The sequence below is a fragment of the Xenopus laevis genome, chromosome 4L, assembly GCF_017654675.1.
Source record: "Xenopus laevis strain J_2021 chromosome 4L, Xenopus_laevis_v10.1, whole genome shotgun sequence".
NCBI classification, from domain to species: Eukaryota; Metazoa; Chordata; class Amphibia; order Anura; family Pipidae; genus Xenopus; species Xenopus laevis.
In genome coordinates, this window is record NC_054377.1 from 58,797,093 (window position 1) to 58,818,992 (window position 21,900).

Below are 21,900 nucleotides of genomic sequence, written 5' to 3' on the forward strand. Positions count from 1 at the left end.
AATACCGGAAAATCGCCTCAAAGATTCCACTTTCTAGCATGTTATCTCCCACATAGCATAACTTACAAAGACAAATGCCAGGGGTCCACTGAACAGTTTGATGCTGATTGTGCATAGTATTACCATAGCATCCAATGTTTAGGCACCCTAAAATTAAGTAAGTGCATACACATTTTATAGCATATATTTCTGCTACCAAAATAAATACTGCATAATTTATGTGGGTTAAAGAGTCAAATTAGTAATTTAACCCCAGAAAACCATATATTTTCCAAAAGTACACATTCTGATGAATCCAAAATCGGTAAATACGCCTTTTTACGACAATCTACCAAACTGCAAGGCCATGCCAAACGTAGCAGTTTTTATGACATTTCTGTAAATCATTACAAAGCTTGCACGTTACCCCATTGTATACCATACCTCCCAAAGTTTTGGAACTAAAAAGAGGGATAAAAAAGTTGACGTGCGAAGCGTGGCAAAAATTTTTTTGACCACACCCATTTTTGTAGTCACACCCCCTAATTACCATGTGAATTTTACAGGTTATAAAAGTTTGAACATATTTCTGTGTTTTTTTTTCAGTTATTACAGTTTTGCTAATGAAGGTGAATTGCTCTTAAGCTGTGAGTCTAACTGTTCCCAAGGGACCTGTTATCTTATATTGTTACAATTAGTTATTTGCTTATCTAGATACATTTGAATTGTTACAAATGTATCTTATCTTCTGTTGTGGTTGTTCTGGGCTCTCTGTCAAAAGCAAATTAAGTTCTTTTTCTGGCTGTTGAGTGCAGAGAAAAACTGGACTTTCCAGTACAGATGAGGGACTGCGGGTTGAGCTGTCAAAAGAGGGACTGTCCCTCTAAAAATGTACAGTTGGGAGGTATGGTATACCCCAGATTTCATAGGATACCAAGATTTTAAATAAGCATGCCAGGGGTCCACTGGACACTTTGATACCCAATATATATAGATTTACCAAATAATGTGGCGCACATCGACCTCCAAATGAAAATAGCGCATATAAATTGCAATATAAGCACCCAGTATGTGCATTATGGGTAAATTCATCTTTCAAACAACAAAACTGCAAGGCCATGCAAACATAGTGCTTTTTTTTTAATTTCTTAAAATCTTCACAAAGCTTGTATTTTAGCCCATTATATACCCCAGATTTCGTAAGCTACCAACAAAAACATCCTAAATATGAACACGTTGATGCCCAATATGCATAGATTTACCAAATTTTGTGGCGCACAGAGACCTCCAAATGAAAATAGTGCATATGAATTTTCACGTCTCACACTCTGGCTGCTACAATATAAGCACCCGGTATTTGTATTATGTGCTATAAGACCCCCTAACTGTAGGGAGACCCTAGAAAACCCATATCTTTTTTGAAAGTACACATTCTGAAGAATCCAAAATGGGTAAATTTGTCTTTCTACAGCAAACTACCCAACTGCATTGCCATGCCAAACATACTGTTTTTTATGATGTCTAAGTGTACACTTGGCAAATTGCGTGTTATGTATGTGTGCAAGTATGTGTGAGTGCTGTGAATGTGTAAAAACTCCCCAATCCCACAAAAATGTATATCAGTGTGTGTACGTGTAAATGTAAGTGTGCATTAGTGTAAAATGTGTGTGTTTGTGTAGTGGTACTTGAAAAAGACAGGTAGGCAGGCTGGGACTGCTGGAGCATAAAGATCTGCACCCGTTGGGTCCATTGGAGAAGCGATCCAACAGGAAGAGGTGTCTACAACATGTAGTTGGCACGTTTCTTCTGCTTTCTAGGGGCCCCTGGGCAATCACACCCAAGGGCCTTCTCGTTCCCGCTTCTGCTCATTGCCTAGGCGCAGGGGAACAAGCGAGGAGTAGAGGCGCAGCTTGACAAGCCAATTCTCTGATCCCAAACCAGGAAGTGCTGCAGAATCTAAGTTCTGCAGCACTGAAAGGGTTGAACATGCAAAAGCAAAGCATTAAAAATTTTTGTCTAGAACTTTATATACACAGCTTAAAATGTAAACTTGCTACTCCTTACAGCAGTGGCGGAACATAATTCTGTTTTAGAGGCAGCTATAGGCTCAACTCAGTATTTTTTTCTTGTATATAGCAACACATGACAGCCAAAGGTCTGCCGATGTGGATGTGTACCTGCCCTGCTCATGAATTGTGCATGTCAAATGCTGGCCTAGATACAAAATAAAATTCCAGGTAGGATATGGTGTCGGTTGTTACAAATGTGTACTTTAGTCATCAATAAAACTTGTAAATTGCAGTTATGTGCACGTGTGCAGGCTCAGTGGTAGTCATACAAATGTATACAGGGTCTAGTAGGGTTCTGCAGAATTGTAATTATAATTGTAATATATGTATGAATGAAAAGATTTGTGGGGGGGGATGAAAAATGTTTTAAATACTGGAAACTAGAACTGCAGGTTTGCAGGTAAATGTTATGAAAACCATAAGAAAAGGGTGATAATTTAGTGCCAGTTTCATACATATGGATAGATAAATATAATAAATAGAAAAGACCACACTAGCACACGAGACTTGTGTCTGCAGGGGAAGCCCTTGCAAAAGTTTTACTGCGGCACCACCGCAGTAAAACTTTTGCAAGGGCTTGCCCTGCAGACACAAGTCTCGTGTGCTAGTGTGGTCTTTTCTATACAGTTTACTGGGAGTTTACATTATCCTCCATTCACTGTACACCGAGCAAAGCCAAATATCTGTACAACGGGTGTGCGAGAGTCTACTTCAATTGAATGGATAAATATAATGCCATTCCATATATTATCCCAGAAGGCATAGTATTAAATACATGTCAATTTAATGTGTAATAATTCCAAAACACATTGCAAGGTCAATGCATTACTAGTGTCATGTACAAAACCATCCTGTTGTAGGCTAGGGCCAGACAATTGCAGATCTCGGCCTGTGTTTATTTGCAGGCTGAGAATCTGTCACTGTCACCAACGTCCTGTTTCAGGTTGGCTGCCCCTCTCTTTGTTATATTACTGTAGCACAATAAGCCCCCATGCTTAAAGGATGTTCCTCTTAAAATTCATATTTCAGTAAGTGTAGATTATAGAAGGTGCAATTTGCAATTTACTTTGTTTGAACGTTATGCCCTGTTAGTGTAATTGCAAATATTAAAATATATAAATATACCGTATGTAAAATTTTGCACATAAGCTACAAACAAATAATGGCTGCTAATACTTTGAGCCGTGTCTAGATTAGCCTGTGATAACATGTTTTATTGGGTAATTTAAAAAATAAATGAAATGTAAAGTCTACATTTCAATATTTAAAAACAGCCAGTCTTCCAGGCAACTTCCCAATTATTGAGCACTTCCACAATTTATGCGACGTGTGTAATGACGACAGTGTGAAATTCTAACTATTTAAAGGGTCTTCGGATTTGAATTTGTTTCCTGTTGTTAGGCCAAACTAGCTTAGTATCTGGGTATGAATTCTGTTTGTTTGATTCCAGTTTTGATCCTTGCATGCCTGACTATTCTGAACTCTGCCAATCCTGACCCTTTCCTGCCTGACTATTCTGAACTTTACCAATATTGACCCTTGCCTGCCTGACTATTCTTTGAACGCTGCCTGTACTGACCTTGGCCTGATTGGCCTTGCTTGAACTTCGCCTGTACCAACCCCAAGCCTGCCTGACTACACTTTTCCTCTACTCCTTGAACTGTTACCTTCCATCCAAAACCTTGGAAATGCATGTGCCCCTTCAGAACATCTGCTTTGCTCCTCTCAAGTAGCTTGAGTAGCTGAGGGCTCCTCCTGAGGCCAAAGACGGCTGCTACAGGTGGAAGATTGAGCCATGACCAGGGAGCTTAGCACTGGTTCTGAATTTAGGGAGCCGTATGCAAGTGGTAAGGACAAGGCCCTGTTGAAGCCTACATCTGACACCGCTACCTAACTTATGTTTGTGAACAATGGGCAAGTTAAGGGACTAGAGGGAGGATGCCTACAGGCCTCGCACTACCAGCCCCTCATGCTTTTTGACAGACTCCAATTTAAAACACAATAGTTTATTGTCATTGTGAATTGGCAGATTTCAAGGGTGTTCATCAAACACCATGTGCAGTATTTACAAATATGATGCACATTCAAAATGAACTGTCCTTCTTGTGGTAAATTTAAAGCTACAGTCAAACCAATTCAAGCTAAGAGGTTTCTCCGTGATGCAGGGTGGCAGTTATAAGAAGTGGTAGAATAAGAAGTGACAGCAAAAGTCTAGCATAAGAACATACTAAAGTGTCTGACAAGGTTCTTTGACTGAGCATCAGAGCTATGAAAGGAAACCTCAAACTTTCTTGTAAATGTCACTGAATAGATATTGACCTTTACCAAGTGTGGTACCAAGTGCAATCTAAACTAGAGGTTGTATTTAAAACCCATCAGAAACATGAACTGAGTCCTCATCACACAGTCCCCATCCCAGAGTGCAATGTTATAAACAGACAGGATGCCATTTTGCATCATTTTATATCTGAAATGAAGTGGAATATTAAAGGAGGTTTCCATGACTTAGCTGACATCTTAGCTTGACATCACTTTCTAACCTATCCTATGATAAACGGACACTACTGTTCTATACTGTTGCTAGATGATACATAATAGAATACTTACAATAATAAAGCGTTACTGTACAGTATATTTCTGTGCTGAAATACCATCAATGGAAAAAAATATACTGGTTCGCACAAGGATCTTCTTCATTATTTGGTACAAATTATTCTGGGTTTTATAGTTAAAAATCTCTGTCCAACTTGGAAAGGAAAATCACTTTCAGAGTCGTTTCCATTTACAACGAGGAAGCATATTTCACAGAAACAGAAGTATTAGACTAAACAGTCGGGTTAGAGGCTGAACAGTGGTAGGGTAAAGGATAACTGAGAGGAAGTACTTTTTCACAGAAACTGAGGTAGATTCGTGGAAGCTTCCACACTAGATGGGGCATGTGGTTTGCCAACTGCAAAAACTATTTATCAGGAAATCATCACTAGAATCTAAAATCTGATAACATTATTTGATTGTCAAATAGAGCACCATGATATTAATGACCCAAGATAAAAAAATCTGGATTGTACCATGCACTTTCAAAATAGAAATACTCTCAAAAATATTTTCTCAGCTAAATTATTTCTTTGTAGTAACAGTTTCTAAACATTGTGTTCCTTACGTAACAGTGTTTGCCTAAGCCCAGCAACCAAGTACATTAACTGTCAGACTGTAATCATGTCACTGTAGGTGATTAATGGCCTTTTAAAGGAGAACTACACTCCCTTAAGAGAAAAGCCCCCATCTACTACCCTCCTCTGGGTTTTTATCTTTAGTGGGGGGTTCTTTCTCCTTTAAGATTTTACATCTAAAATCTTTAGATGTAAAATCTAAATTTCAATTCATCCCCTTCAGACCAAATCAGCATCTTATCTGCCCATGTATGATGCCCTCTTACAGACTGGTAAAGAACCACACCTCCTTGACAGCCAGTATCCCTGTCATTGTTATCCAATCATTTGGCCCTGAGGGACCTCGCCAAATGAGAAGTTCTTTCAAAGTACGGCCACCTTGAGAGCAGGTCACCCTTTGTGTACAATAGATGGCATGCTAACAGTGGCATTAAAATGCTATCTCAAAGGAGAACTAAACCCCCTAATAAGAAAAGCCCCTACCTACTACCCTAGATAGCCCCCCCTCCCTGCTTCCCCGGGCATAGTTAATTACCCCTGAAAGTGCCCCTAACACAGTACTTATGTATCAATGATGAGTAATCGGAGCTCATGGGCTCCCTCTTCCTGCTCTTTAAGCTGGCCATCAATTTAAAGATCTGCTCAACAGTCGCATCATAATTGGAGTTATGTGGGTCATCATAATGAGGACCACATCAATGCGCAGATGTGGCCCTGAATCCAAACTTGCCTGATTGATCAGGCAGGCTCGTTGGGTGGCACCATGCAGGAGCCAATAAGATGCCTTCTTGGTTCAGACACTTTTACAAAAAAAACGGCATTTTTTGTGTCAATCCACTTATTCTTAAATTAGGCCATTAAAACAGTGACCTTTCTCAGGGTTAACCCAAAACCTTTATATCATTTATTTTTATTTTTGTATGTATTTTTTGTACTAGCACCCAAGATATATATATATATATATATATATATATATATATATATATATATATATATATATATATATATATATATATATATATATATATATATATATATATATATATATATATATATATATATATATATATATATAGTGTGCATTATTACAATTTACTGGTTCAGTTAGAAAAGATTTTAAGCACTTCAGAATGATGTGAAACCTGTGCCTTTTCTTCTTTTTCTGTTTGAATGTTTGCCCCCATGGCTACACAGTAGTTTATTAATATCACTTGTAGTAGTGTTTCTAAAGTAAACAAGTACCTTTTATCAGTGCAGGGCAACAATACCTTGTATTTTAACTACATTAACACATTTATTTTTTTGTTACTGTTCCTTTAAAAAGTTTCTTACATGTGTCTGCTACAAATACATATACTTTCACAGGCTTTTCAAGAAATGAAACTTATCAATACTTCTTAATCACCACATGTGTGCTCATTAGTAAAAAGGGAAAAAATGACAAAAGTGACAACTTACAGGTTCTGGCTGGATGAGTCAGAGGCTGATATGCAGAGATAGGTCATTTCCTGCAAGAGAGACAGAGACATAGCGAGAGAGCCGTGTAACGTATGACAGCAGGAGTGAAGAAAGGAATACCCCTGACTTTATGTCACAGCTCTTAGTAAACTAGTTAAAAAGGAAATGAATTAAATAACCATATTTTTGCACTGATTCTTCTCAGGTGCATAAAGTCTCTGGACGTTCCATTAGGCACAAATATGTAGTTTGACATTCCCTTGGTCACAAATAAATGAAACCTAAATTTCAGTGTCTAAATGTAGACATTTATCACCAGTTAGGCTCATAAATAAAATGTAATTATTCAAATATTAGTTTCAGATATTCAGAACCAGTATGTTTTTCCATTTACTGAAAAAAAAGAAAAGTAAAAAAAGATTTAAGATTAGTTTTAAAAATAATGGGGAGTGGGAGATGTTTACTAGAACAGAAAATCTGCAGCCTTTGGGATACAAAGTAAACTGAGATCTTTCACACACCGGCGGTTCTACTGTTAATAATGTTGTAATTTATCATTAGAAATGTTGTGTCCCTTTAAGCAAATCATTAATACATTAAATCATGTTTTGTATTATATAGATGCGTGTTAGGAAACTCCAGCTGCCCAAAATTTTGTCTACTGTGGCTAGAGGGAGAGGAGGGTAATGGCTGAAACACAATAAGCAAAAGACAATGATGTTCAATGTAGTTTCATGAAAAATGTGGCTAAGATAAAGTGAAGTGATCATAAAAAGGGGAGGGAAGAACATTATCAGCTAGTGGAGTTTGTACAGAGAAGTGCATACTGCCCATCTGTATTGTCCACCAGGGCTGTTTTAATAAATAGGCATTAACCCTCTCATCTGCAATAACTTTTAACACAGAAACTGACCCATCCCCAGAAATGATACACAGTTAATGTTGTGATTGGTATACAAAATAACTTTTAAAACTTAGATAGGCCCGAAAATCTTGACACTTTTTCATGGGCAAATACACATCCTTCATCAGTCCAACTGCATTAGTAGTGCCATTGGTGTTTTTGTTTTGTCAAGATATTGTTTTTGGCTTAGAAAAACATTGATGTTCACTATGCATTGCAAAGAGATTTTCTCAAATGAAAAGGTGCTTCCTTTCTTACAGTTCTTGCAGTGACTCAAGAGTACAGCAACACGATTCAAGCTACAAATATGAAATCGTCTTTCATTTAACAAAATATTGTACATACTAATGATTATACTTTGTGAATAGTTGTTTCTTAAATGCGTTATTTTCAAGTGCTGTTCATATCCAAATGGCTTTTCAGGGCTCTTCAGAAAAGCATGACTAACAGAGAAAAAGAGGGTTCAGATAAATAGTTCTTCATTCTCCTGCTGCTTTATACTATGCTGGAATAGAGCAACATAATTGGGGTTTTTTTTTAATATTTTAAAGTTTGACTAAAGGGGTGTTCATATGAAAGTGAATGTTTACTATGCCAACAGTAAAAATCTAAGCATCTATACAACTGCTATAATGCTCAACATCAGCAACAGTCGCACTTCCTAATGTAGACTGTAGCCTATAGTGGCCTCTGGTGGCCATATTGCAACAAATATGATAGTATACTTTCTTAACTTTACAGGCAAAGTAGGACAATGCAGGCAATTTGCCATGAAACATTTCAAAAACTACCGTATATGCCTGTTTTCTCAATTAACTAGGTTCAGCCCTGCCTCTGGCTTCATAAATGATGCCTAAAATAACATTTACATACCTCCCAAAATTTGAAAATTGGAAAGAGGGACAAACGCCCATTTTGTGGCCACACCCCCTAAATACCATGTCCATTTTTCAAAATTTGGCAGGTTATGGAAACACATTTATAGTGGTTTTAGGATCATGTTTTATTTGTTATTGCAGTTTTGCTAATGAAGGTGACTTTGCCTTTAAGCTGCCAGCCTCAGGTCTCCCAAGAGACCTGCTTATCTTAAATAGTTACAAATGTATCTTTACTTATCTTAAATATTTACAAATGTATCTACCTGCAGTTGCTGAGTATTCTGGGCTTTCAATCAAATTAAGTTTTAAAAACTTTGTATCTTTCTTTTCTAGCATCAGTGCAGGAGATCAAAGAGAAACTCTGTACATTTCAGTAAGAAACCGGGACTGTAGACTGAGCTGTCAAAATCAGGACAATCCCACGATAAATTGGACATTTGGGAGATATCCAACAATGTAGTATATCTTTTCTGCCAAAACTATATTTGCTTATTTCTTATCTAGCTTTGGAACTTTTATTGTATCTCCAAAAATTGCCCATAAAGTTGTAAGATATACCTGAATGTGTAGTGTGGATTTACATTAAAGTAGAACTAAACCCCCAAACTAAAGAAAACCCCTACCCCCTATACTTCACAGTCCCCCTTCCCTGCTCCTTTCCGGACAGGTGTTAATACCTGTAAATGCCCCTAAGTCTTTAATAACCCCTCGATCCAGAGTCAGCGTAGCGGAGCTCACGGGCGCCATCTTCACCGCTTCGGGAGTCTTCAGTAAGCAAGCAGCGTATTGGCACATGCGCAGTTGTAGCAATTCTCCGGTCCCGAACAACTGCACATGCACCGACAGCCACGGAAATTGCCAAAGGGACCCGAACATTCCCGAAGCGATGAAGATGGTGCCCGTGAGCTTTGCTGCGCTGACTCTGCATTGAGGGGTTATTAAATACTTAATATTTACAGGTATTAACAACTGTGTGGAGGGGAACAGGGAGGGGACTGTGGAGGGTAGGGGGTTTTCATTAGTTTGGGGGTTTAGTTCTTCTTTAAGAAACACCAGCTCCCAGAATTGTTTAATCACCAGACAGGAGCATACAGAGTGGAGCTCAGCATTTTGGTCAGGTGTCAGATTTAGACCATCCCACTTGTTTCTGTAACTCAGCAGAGTAGTTACTTTTTAATCAATGTTGCAAAAGTCTTAGTTCCCCAGCAAAGACAGATCTGTTAATAAGCTGTCTTGTTTTACATTGTATCAACAGTCTGAGCCACCAGGGCAGAGACTAGAAAGGAACAGACACATCTTTCACTAGCAATACATATACAAATAACTTAAAAACCATAGATAATGTTAAATGAATGTATATTGCAATGTTGCTTTAAATTATGTTTCCTTTTATTAGGCAAAACATTACTTTTTGGGTTGACATTCCCTTTAAATACAATATCCCTATGAGTATTGCAGCCTAAACAGCCAAAAAGCAAGTACTGCATCGCTCTATCCTGACACAGCCTATAAGACTGTCCTTCAAAGCTAAGCATCTAAACAAAAAGAATTGCCTGAAAAACCACTGAAAACAACAACACTTTGAAAGTCCAAAGTTATAATACTACTTGCTTTAAGCAAGTCAACCATCTCAACCAATAATCAAACATCACTCCTTCCCAGAGTGTAAACATGAGGGAACAACCCCTCTGCTCGTGAATGCAGCATGGGATAGCACTGAGGAAGAGTAAGCAAAGCTATATTATTAGAATGTAACTTGTCCTGGTAGGGGTTTCTTAGCGATAAGCATATACTCTGCATCGCACAGTATATATACCTCATGTGATCCTAGGACCTACGTAGGAGGTATAGAAATATTGTTTAACAGTGGCAGTGTACTTGTAAAAATATTTATAAATAAAAGTAGGGCCTGAAGTGAAGAGTAGTTGTGTAGCATGTTTCTTACTTGTATGAAATCATATATATGACTGGATTATGACCAAATGTATCTTTCTCCCAGGATTTGAAAAATAAAAGTAAAATGGGACTACAGAAAATAAATAAAAAAAGACTGACCCATGTAGAATGTCTGGAGTAGAATTGATCAATTTCATTAACATTTGGCCAGACAGTGAAAAAAACTGAAGAGGTGAAATTGACTGAGGTAAAACTAAAAAGAAACTAGAGCAGCACTTTAGCAGAGAAGGTCTGTGCCTCTGTGCATGACTCACAAGATGATTAATTGGTTCTAAATCAATTTTGGGTGGCAAAGCTGATTGTCCAACTTAATGTGGGTCCTTTGGAAAGAAGTGATGAAACCTTTCCTTAGTTTGCAATGCATTTTAAAATAACCTAAATATGCACATTTTACCATTCACTAAAGTGTTTGTATTCCAACATGTGGCAACAGCTCCAAAATAAGACTTTACGTGGCTTACATACTTTATTTTTCCATATTAGTAATCATGACAGTGAAGACAGGATTGGACCTTCCAAAAAATTGTATGGGAAATCTGTAAAAGTAGGGTTGGTTTTCAGCTGTCTGAGAAGAGAAAGAGCAGGAAACTGACTCTCCTGGAACATCTGGAGTTTATAAATAACAAAACATCAGGAAGACATTATTCAAGAGACTCACACTCTATGCCACACACAGACAAGTGTTAATACACACAATATAAGACCACCATTGCATGCGGTTTCGATTTTCAATGTTATCCTGGCTAGCAGAAGCCCATTATGTTGTTCACTATGTGCACAACAACTAGCAACTCATAATTGTCTCATATATAGGTGAGTTTTGTTTCCAGATATCCAAGTGACATCGATCTTAATATACCAATCCTGGCTTGGGATGATGATTTAGTCAGGAATTTAGGAAGGCCAGATTTGCCTATGATTGGACTAATCACTCTTGGTGCTGAAGCCAGTGATTGAAGTACCAAAGTATTGTCCTGCTTCTCCACAAAGCATTATGATATTAGATATATGCCTATTTGCTGATATATGTGAGCATTTTAAACATAATCATTATCCATAAAAAGCCCTTGGTCTTTTATAATTACTGCTATTGTATCATTCCAATAAAGCCCTTGCACTGCCTTTTTATTACACAGCTGAATGTCACTACTATATAGTTAGTGTTTTAAAGTAATGAAAATATGATGTACTGTTGCCCTGCACTGGTAAAACTGATCCGTTTGCTTCAGAAACACTACTATAGTTCATATAAACAAGCTGCTGTGTAGCAATGGCAGAAATTTAAAAAAAGGCAATATGGCACAGGTTAAATAGTGGATAACAGATACCACCATTATGTTCTACAGAGCTTATCTGCTATCTGCTGTGTAACCTGAGCCTTTTCTTCTTTGAATGGCTGCCCCCATTGCTACACAGCAGCTTATTAATATAAACAATAGTAGTGTTTCTGAAGCAAACAACACTACATTATATTTTTATTACTTTAAAACACTATTTTTTACTTTAAAACACTATTTTTTTTATCTGCTATCTGCTGTGTAACCTGAGCCTTTTCTCCTTTGAATGGCTGCCCCCATTGCTACACAGCAGCTTATTAATATAAACAATAGTAGTATTTCTGAAGCAAACAACACTACATTATATTTGTATTACTTTAAATCAGTATTTTTTTATTCTAATTATTTTCTTATGGCAATAAACCCAATAAAAAAGTTTTCAGAACTACAGTATTTATTCATGTCCAACAAAAGGCTTATAAACCAGGTGTATTATTGCATTGTCCTGTCTGAAAAGACAGCAACAGCGACAAGGCAGAAATCTGGACATAAACTGTTATAATGCTCCTTAGAATTAATATTGTTGGCATGTTCAGTATCAACCTGCTGCAGCCTTTCATGATACCGAACCATCCGGATGTACATTAATATCAAAATGAGTATGACTTTCCGCGAAAGACTGCTAAATTTAGACCCTTAACGTTAACCAGTGGTGGTGGTCAGAGCTCGGGAGAGATTCCAAGCTCAAAATCAAGCTCCTGCTTACTACACAGCAGAGATTAGGTCTCTACTATAAATCACCCATTTGGAGAGTGTTTGTGTGTGTGCATAGTCCTCCCAAACTAAACTGAATTTGACCTTACAAGGAGCCTGGAGTTCAGAAGCTATCAGTGCTGTCAGATGCGGATCCCCTGCTCATCCAAAAAAAGTTTATGGTGGTTTAACCCCTCTGATGCTTTCTTGCTGAGTTTCCAGACAAGAAACTGGATTAATTTGATTTTACAATAGATTGTTTGTAGTGATGGTTGTAGTAATATTCTATGTAGAAGTATGTCTAAAAACAAAATCGATGCACAATGTAACCTTGCTTGTAACCTAAAGGTTGCAGAATATTGCTGTAGTCTAAGTGGCAGTGAAATGAGCATCCAATTAACTAGGCATATAAAGTTCATGAATGTGTGACAAGAATCATCATGATTTTTTTTATACACAGTAAATATTTTTTTTATAATAAGATGTGCACACTTAGACTATGGGTTGTTAGCGGCTGTTGTCAGCCGCCTGTGTGTGGTCACACACAGCTGAGCTGAAGCGGAGGACAGTGTGTGAGGGTTGAGTGTTTACAGTGCAGAGGCCCTCCTTTTCCTTGCCAACAGACTCATCCTCAAGATGCCACCTGTTATTATTTCTAACATTTGTCTATATCAAAGTATCTGGCAATATCCAAGGCAGTAACAGAAAGTGCACACTGGCTTGTCTTTGTGACCGTAGGCTTTGCGTGATAAACAACCTTGTTCAATTCATTCGACAACAGTTGTTCGGTCCAAAGAATATGTCTGAAGGAAAAGCAATATTGCTATTGTTAAATTTACAAAGGATACAGGTTCTCACATACAAAGCAGTGGTTTCATACAACAAGGTTACAAATACATGAAAACACTAAGGAACTTGTTTCTTCTTAATAGCTTCAAGAATATTTAAAAAATATATTACACTATCTAGTAATTAGGCATTTAATATAAATTTCACCCTTCAGGTTACAACGCCTCATGCACAACTTTGGGCTTCTCTTTGGGACAGCAGTCTAGTAACTTATACAAAAATATACAACATACAATTAGGGGCTTATTTACTGTATAATACTCTGTAATACTATGTGAATTTGCACACAAAACAAATCATGTTGTCTGCATCTAGACAATGAGATGATCAAAAACACTATAATTATAACCAAAACTTTAGGTCCAAAACTATTTGTTTTTTTACTTTCTTTTAGCGGTGATAAGATAATTTATAATAATATCATGAATTACACAATTTCAAGATTTTGGTATAACTCCATTCTGCCCCCACTGCAGCTTCTAAGCTCTACAGGAAAACAACCTCCTTCCTCTCTTAACACTTAGCACTTAATCATAAATAGAATTGTATTTTTGTCTCAGCAGGCCTTTTTGCTGCCAATCTTCTGTGTTTTAAGGCATTTGTAAACTGATCAAAAAAATAGCCTTTGGCTTTGTGTGTTAAAACATCTATTACTTTAATACAGTGGTTGACATTTCCAGTTCAAGTTCCCGTTGGAACGTAGCACATAATAAAGTTAATGTTTTAAAAAGCAGAAAAGAAGAAATTTTCTACCTCACTTTCTTGTGACAAGTCATTTATGGTTATGTAAAACGTGATCTAATCACCTATAGCAACAGTCAGCAAGTAGTACTTGCTAGTTCCTTGTATAAATGCAAACATCTTATGGGTTGCTGCAGTAGGGCAAGTTGTTGTTGTTATGGTAACATAGTACTTATGGGGTACTATGTTACTCTATGCATATAACTGGTTTCCTGCTCATATACATTTGCAGGTGACGTGGGGTATCAGCATATAGGTATTGTATAGCACACGCTTGGAATGTAAGAGCAATGGCACAGGAAATTTGTTGTCTGTGGTACCCAGTGGGAAAACTTACGTTTCTTTGTTTTCCAAAAACAAGTAAATATTCCTTGCAAAGTAACGTCTGGGGACTTCAGAAAGCCAAAGTGACTTCTAAAGGGCCATTTACATTATTGTCAGTGGGAAAGCATTTTTGGGAAATTTAACGCTCATGGTAGTGCAGCTTTATCCACGGACAACAAATCCCCCGGTGTGCCATTACCCCAGGGGAGTATTTACCATATAGATACTCAAGAACCTGTGCCTAGAGCATCAACTTTAGGGAGGCATCCCTTAGCCTAAATGATAAATAAACATTTTCACAAAAAAAAAAATCTACTTCCGCTTACGTGCATTATGTAATTTCTGTGCATTCACATTATGTCAATTTCATGATGCGCATGCGTCAATAGGACACACTGAGGTCCAGTGCCTCGACAAAAATACAGCCCTGCATTGCCCTAAGCTTTCAGGCTTGAATCTTGGCACTGTTATTGCAATTAGGTTGCATTATTATTAGAATAAAGAAAAAATAAGGCAATAATGACTCCATCTTCCACTGACTTAACATTTCCTTCATTCAGATGTAGCAGGATCCAGGGCGTTGTATTCTACAGCATGGAGCTTATTCCCCATGCCAGATTCAGTGCTTTTACAGAAAAGCCAGTAGAAGAGTATTTCATGTTTTAAGATTTTTATGTTACTGTACAACACAAATGTAGATATTATAAAATATCAATGTCACAAGCAGGGTCTAGCAGTCTTCCTGGAGAAAGGGTTTAGGGTCAGTGCAGCTGCTTCCTTCCTGCCTGTCCCAAAGATGAGCAGAAAACCAGAGACATCTGCAGAGGACACACACAGTACCATCCACAAGCCTATGGTTTTGTGGTCACTGCCCTCAATCTGTGCTTGTCTTATTACTCAACCAACCATTCTTTTCCTGTTCTCCTTTCTCCCTACCACACTCAGCAGGCATGATGTAAGGTGCTCGACATGGCATGCACAACCCCCAGAGCTCAGAGCTCCCTGCACACAGTAACTGCTAAATGAAGAGGGCAGAGAAAGAAATTAATATCTTTGCCAGGGCAACAGATATTTGTTATGTAATTGTTTCAGTTAAATACCCTTTTTGATGCAACCCTTTTCTACTTCCCAACATTAAATTAAATGCAACATGAGTACAAATTGTGTAGCATAATTTTTGGTTAAATAGAAAAAAATAGAAAAAAAATCCAACCTATAATTTTAAGTACAATTTAACCCTTTAAGTGCCAGCAGAATTTCACATTTTGGTTACGCGAAATGCCAGCCGTTTTTAAGCATTTTGTACTTGTTCAGATTAACACGGTTTTATTGTAGGAAAACCTCGACGAAACTAGGAAAATTATATATTGTTTTTTTCGTTACAAATTGGGCTTCGACATGCAAGTGGAATTTTGTGACTTTTCAGGAGATTTAATGTATATTTTGGGTGAAATATGTAAAAAAAAAAATAAAATTGTTAAAAAATTGTGTATATCTTGAGTTTTTTTTCCACAGAAAAGTTAATTTTACATGAATTTTTTTCCTGTTTCTAAAAGCCCAGATCCTGCCAAGTCCAACGATACCAAATATGTATCAGTAACCCACTTTCTTTGTCCAGGAGTAACCCCCAAACTAAAACAGCAGTTTGTATAATTTTACACCAGAACAAACTAGATAAACACACGTGACAGTTGATGCTGCATAACTTATATGTAAATCTAACTTATCCCTTCATGTTTGGTATTTATAAAAACTACAGACCTTCAGGTTTCTAGGGGTGCTGTAGTTTTCACTCAAAATTCAAACACGTTTTACAAGTGCATCATGATATTTAGAGCTTTTTTGTTGCATTTTTAGTTTTTTTCTAAAATGCAAACTAAGACGCAGGCACAAATGTAAATTTGACAAAATAACACCGTTCTAAATGCTATAACTACAGACAATTTGAAAGACAAACTTCTCTTGAATAAAACGATACCCCATATGTATGGATACACATAGAGACGCAGCCCCCAAACACCCCAAAACAGGAGCAATGCATAAGGGCAATTGCAGTTGAAAATCTGGGGGCTGCTTTCTATGTGTACTACTTGCAGTTCTTCAGTCTAAACACCCCCAAACTGTGAAATAACCCCCACAAACCATATATTTCCGAAAGGTGCACTTCTTCAGCTATTCAAAGATGCCATTCTTGCTTTTCTACATGGAAAACTGTGGGCGCAGTCATTCATAGAAGTCAGCGATTTGGTCTGAAATAAATTAAAAAAGAGTTCCAAAGTTAGATTTCTCCCTAATTTTCCATGGCAACTAACAAAAACCTGCTCAATTACAATCTGCAGGTTCCCCTGAATAGAACGATACCCCATATGTATGGATAAACATAGAGACGCAGCCCCCAAACACCCCAAAACAGGAGCAACGCATAAGGGCAATTGCAGTTGAAAATCTGGGGGCTGCGTTCTATGTGTACTACTTGTAGTTTTTCAATCTAAACACCCCCCAAACTGTAAAATAACCCCCACAAACCATATATGTCCGAAAAGTACACTTCTTCACCTATTCAAAGATGCCATTCTTGCTTTTCTACATGGAGGATTGTGTCCGCAGTCGTTCGTAGAAGTCAGCGATTTGGTCTGAAATAAAGGAAAAAAGAGTTACAAAGTTTAATTTCTCCCTAAGTTTCCATGGCAACTAAAAAAAACCTGCTCAATGACAATCTGCAAGTTCTCCTGAATAGAACAATACCCCATATGTATGGATAAACATAGAGACGCAGCCCCCAAACACCCCAAAACAGGAGCAACGCATAAGGGCAAATGCAGTTGAAAATCTGGGGGCTGCGCTCTATGTGTACTACTTGTAGTTTTTCAGTCTAAACACCCCCCAAACTGTAAAATAACCCCCACAAACCATATATGTCCGAAAAGTACACTTCTTCACCTATTCAAAGATGCCATTCTTGCTTTTCTACATGGAGGATTGTGTCCGCAGTCGTTCGTAGAAGTCAACGATTTGGTCTGAAATAAAGGAAAAAAGAGTTACAAAGTTCAATTTCTCCCTAAGTTTCCATGGCAACTAAAAAAAACCTGCTCAATGACAATCTGCAAGTTCCCCTGAATAGAACAATACCCCATATGTATGGATAAACATAGAGACGCAGCCCCCAAACACCCCAAAACAGGAGCAACGCATAAGGGCAAATGCAGTTGAAAATCTGGGGGCTGCGCTCTATGTGTACTACTTGTAGTTTTTCAGTCTAAACACCCCCCAAACTGTAAAATAACCCCCACAAACCATATATGTCCGAAAAGTACACTTCTTCACCTATTCAAAGATGCCATTCTTGCTTTTCTACATGGAGGATTGTGTCCGCAGTCATTCGTAGAAGTCAGCGATTTGGTCTGAAATAAAGGAAAAAAGAGTTACAAAGTTCAATTTCTCCCTAAGTTTCCATGGCAACTAAAAAAAACCTGCTCAATGACAATCTGCAGGTTCCCCTGAATAGAACGATACCCCATATGTATGGATAAACATAGAGACGCAGCCCCCAAACACCCCAAAACAGGAGCAACGCATAAGGGCAATTGCAGTTGAAAATCTGGGGGCTGCGCTCTATGTGTACTACTTGTAGTTTTTCAGTCTAAACACCCCCCAAACTGTAAAATAACCCCCACAAACCATATATGTCCGAAAAGTACACTTCTTCACCTATTCAAAGATGCCATTCTTGCTTTTCTACATGGAGGATTGTGTCCGCAGTCGTTCGTAGAAGTCAGCGATTTGGTCTGAAATAAAGGAAAAAAGAGTTACAAAGTTCGATTTCTCCCTAAGTTTCCATGGCAACTAAAAAAAACCTGCTCAATGACAATCTGCAAGTTCTCCTGAATAGAACAATACCCCATATGTATGGATAAACAGAGAGACGCAGCCCCCAAACACCCCAAAACAGGAGCAACGCATAAGGGCAAATGCAGTTGAAAATCTGGGGGCTGCGCTCTATGTGTACTACTTGTAGTTTTTCAGTCTAAACACCCCCCAAACTGTAAAATAACCCCCACAAACCATATATGTCCGAAAAGTACACTTCTTCACCTATTCAAAGATGCCATTCTTGCTTTTCTTCATGGAGGATTGTGTCCGCAGTCGTTCGTAGAAGTCAGCGATTTGGTCTGAAATAAAGGAAAAAAGAGTTACAAAGTTCAATTTCTCCCTAAGTTTCCATGGCAACTAAAAAAAACCTGCTCAATGACAATCTGCAAGTTCTCCTGAATAGAACAATACCCCATATGTATGGATAAACGTAGAGACGCAGCCCCCAAACACCCCAAAACAGGAGCAACGCATAAGGGCAATTGCAGTTGAAAATCTGGGGGCTGCGCTCTATGTGTACTACTTGTAGTTTTTCAGTCTAAACACCCCCCAAACTGTAAAATAACCCCCACAAACCATATATGTCCGAAAAGTACACTTCTTCACCTATTCAAAGATGCCATTCTTGCTTTTCTACATGGAGGATTGTGTCTGCAGTCGTTCGTAGAAGTCAGCGATTTGGTCTGAAATAAAGGAAAAAAGAGTTACAAAGTTCGATTTCTCCCTAAGTTTCCATGGCAACTAAAAAAAACCTGCTCAATGACAATCTGCAAGTTCTCCTGAATAGAACGATACCCCATATGTATGGATAAACAGAGAGACGCAGCCCCCAAACACCCCAAAACAGGAGCAACGCATAAGGGCAAATGCAGTTAAAAATCTGGGGGCTGCGCTCTATGTGTACTACTTTTAGTTTTTCAGTCTAAACACCCCCCAAACTGTAAAATAACCCCCACAAACCATATATGTCCGAAAAGTACACTTCTTCACCTATTCAAAGATGCCATTCTTGCTTTTCTACATGGAGGATTGTGTCCGCAGTCGTTCGTAGAAGTCAGCGATTTGGTCTGAAATAAAGGAAAAAAGAGTTACAAAGTTCGATTTCTCCCTAAGTTTCCATGGCAACTAAAAAAAACCTGCTCAATGAGAATCTGCAAGTTCTCCTGAATAGAACAATACCCCATATGTATGGATAAACATAGAGACGCAGCCCCCAAACAACCCAAAACAGGAGCAACGCATAAGGGCAATTGCAGTTGAAAATCTGGGGGCTGCGCTCTATGTGTACTACTTGTAGTTTTTCAGTCTAAACACCCCCCAAACTGTAAAATAACCCCCACAAACCATATATGTCTGAAAAGTACACTTCTTCACCTATTCAAAGATGCCATTCTTGCTTTTCTACATGGAGGATTGTGTCCGCAGTCGTTCGTAGAAGTCAGCGATTTGGTCTGAAATAAAGGAAAAAAGAGTTACAAAGTTCGATTTCTCCCTAAGTTTCCATGGCAACTAAAAAAAACCTGCTCAATGACAATCTGCAGGTTCCCCTGAATAGAACGATACTCCATATGTATGGATACACATAGAGACGCAGCCACCGAACACCTCAAAACAGGCACAATGCATAATATTGGGGCTGCGAATTTATGTGCAGTTCTCAACTCTTTTCATTCTAAACTGCCCCTTACCTGTGAAATAACCCCCACAAGCCATCTATTTCCTAAAAGTACACTTCTTCAGCTTTTCAAAGATGCCATTCTTTCTTTTCTACACAGAGAATTGTGGCCGCAGTTCTTTGTAGAAGACAGCGATTTGGTCTGAAATAAAGGAAAAAAGAGTTACAAAGTTCGATTTCTCCCTAAGTTTCCATGGCAACTAAAAAAAACCTGCTCAATGACAATCTGCAGGTTCCCCTGAATAGAACGATACTCCATATGTATGGATACACATAGAGACGCAGCCACCGAACACCTCAAAACAGGCACAATGCATAATATTGGGGCTGCGAATTTATGTGCAGTTCTCAACTCTTTTTATTCTAAACTGCCCCTTACCTGTGAAATAACCCCCACAAGCCATCTATTTCCTAAAAGTACACTTCTTCAGCTTTTCAAAGATGCCATTCTTTCTTTTCTACACAGAGAATTGTGGCCGCAGTTCTTTGTAGAAGACAGCGATTTGGTCTGAAATAAAGGAAAAAAAGAGTTCCAAAATTAGATTTCTCCCTAAGTTTCCATGACAACTAACAAAAACCTGCTCAATGACAATCTGCAAGTTCCCCTGAATAAAACGATACCCCATATGTATGGATACACATAGAGACACAGCCACCCAACACCCCAACACAGGCACAATGCATAATATTGGGGCTGTGAAGTTATGTGCATGCATCCATATTTTATCCTAAACTGTCCCTTACCAATAAAATAACCCCCACAAACTATAGATTTCTTGAAAATAAACACCTTCAACTATTCAGAGATGCCATTCCTGCTTTACTACGCGGATAATTGTGGCCACAATCCTTTGTAGAACTCAGTGCTTTGGTCTGAAATAAAGGAAAAGACAATTTACAAAGTTAGATTTATACCCAATAATTTTGGGACCAGGCCCGGACTGGCAATCTGTGGGTTCTGGCAAATGCCAGAGGGGCTGCTGTATGGTTCCATAGAAAGTTACCATATAGTGGGCTGGTAGGAGGCTGTGTGGGCTGGTAGGGGGCTGTTTGGGCCTCTGTGTACTTGGAATGGCAGGGCCTATTTTGACTCCCAGTCCAGGCCTGTTTGGGACTACTCTTATGGATCTGCATCTGGGCCCCACTACCCCAAAAATATATTTCACTCACCCTTTTCGATTTAGTGGAGCGTCCGAGTTTCATCTGTCCTGTTGTGCAACGATACCAATTTATTTGCTTCTTCCTACACTTTCACCAATGACAAAATCTGTACCAAATATATTTACCAACAGAATCCATAGTACATTTGACCCATAAAATTATGCAAGTGTCCTAAGAAGTGCACACCAGAAGTTTGTAAAAAAGCTGGTGCCCTACTGGTGGCAGACATGGCACGTGATAAAAGTACTATTCCTATTCAGAGAGCCACTGCAACTTGTCTAACCTAAATACTGCATAAATATTCAATGTGCGCTACAAGTACAAAAAAAATGAATTGTTCCAACCACAACTTTTCGGGAAAAAAATTCTGAATGCCTACACTATAAACAATTCTAAATGGAAGACCATAGTGTTCCGCCACCCTGTGCTCAAAAACCTTTACTATACAAGAAAACTGAAGACATGCTACCCACAAATCCAGAGATGCCTAAATCTACAAAAACAAATGCAAATGTTGCCCAGAAATACAGACAAAACTATAGATAAATGCGCTGATAGAGGAGCTTTTGAGGTGCCAGTAAAAAAAAAAAAAAAGACTTGTGGCATCAGCATTAGAGATGCACATCATCCCATGTATTCATCACGCACCACAAGTTCTATCGTGCGCCCTCTCGACCAACCAGCACCTCAGTTTGCTATAGCACCAGCGCAATACAAATGCTATCCATAAAACTACAACTGGCCTAAAGCACCGTAGCTCAACACAAAAGCTGAATGCATAGACTAAGAACAAACCTACATACAAAACACAAAAAAGCGCATCATTCTGCCAGCAC

The 21,900-nt window shown here is 38.3% G+C and overlaps 1 protein-coding gene and 1 long non-coding RNA gene across 3 annotated transcripts in view; both read right to left on the reverse strand.

Moving 5' to 3' along the window:
- The window catches only part of dusp22a.L (dual specificity protein phosphatase 22-A L homeolog), a 71,870-nt gene that overhangs the window by 37,347 nt on the left and 12,623 nt on the right, over nucleotides 1-21,900 (reverse strand). For both annotated transcript variants that reach the window (XM_041589260.1, NM_001091902.1), the window contains 1 exon segment: nucleotides 6,677-6,726. In XM_041589260.1, coding sequence (XP_041445194.1) covers nucleotides 6,677-6,726 — 50 coding nt within the window.
- On the reverse strand, nucleotides 13,928-19,662 carry LOC121403023. The gene is made up of 3 exons (XR_005966971.1): nucleotides 19,603-19,662; nucleotides 16,501-16,607; nucleotides 13,928-15,376 (listed from the first exon to the last, which is right to left on the reverse strand). It is a non-coding gene; the product is annotated as an uncharacterized LOC121403023 (long non-coding RNA).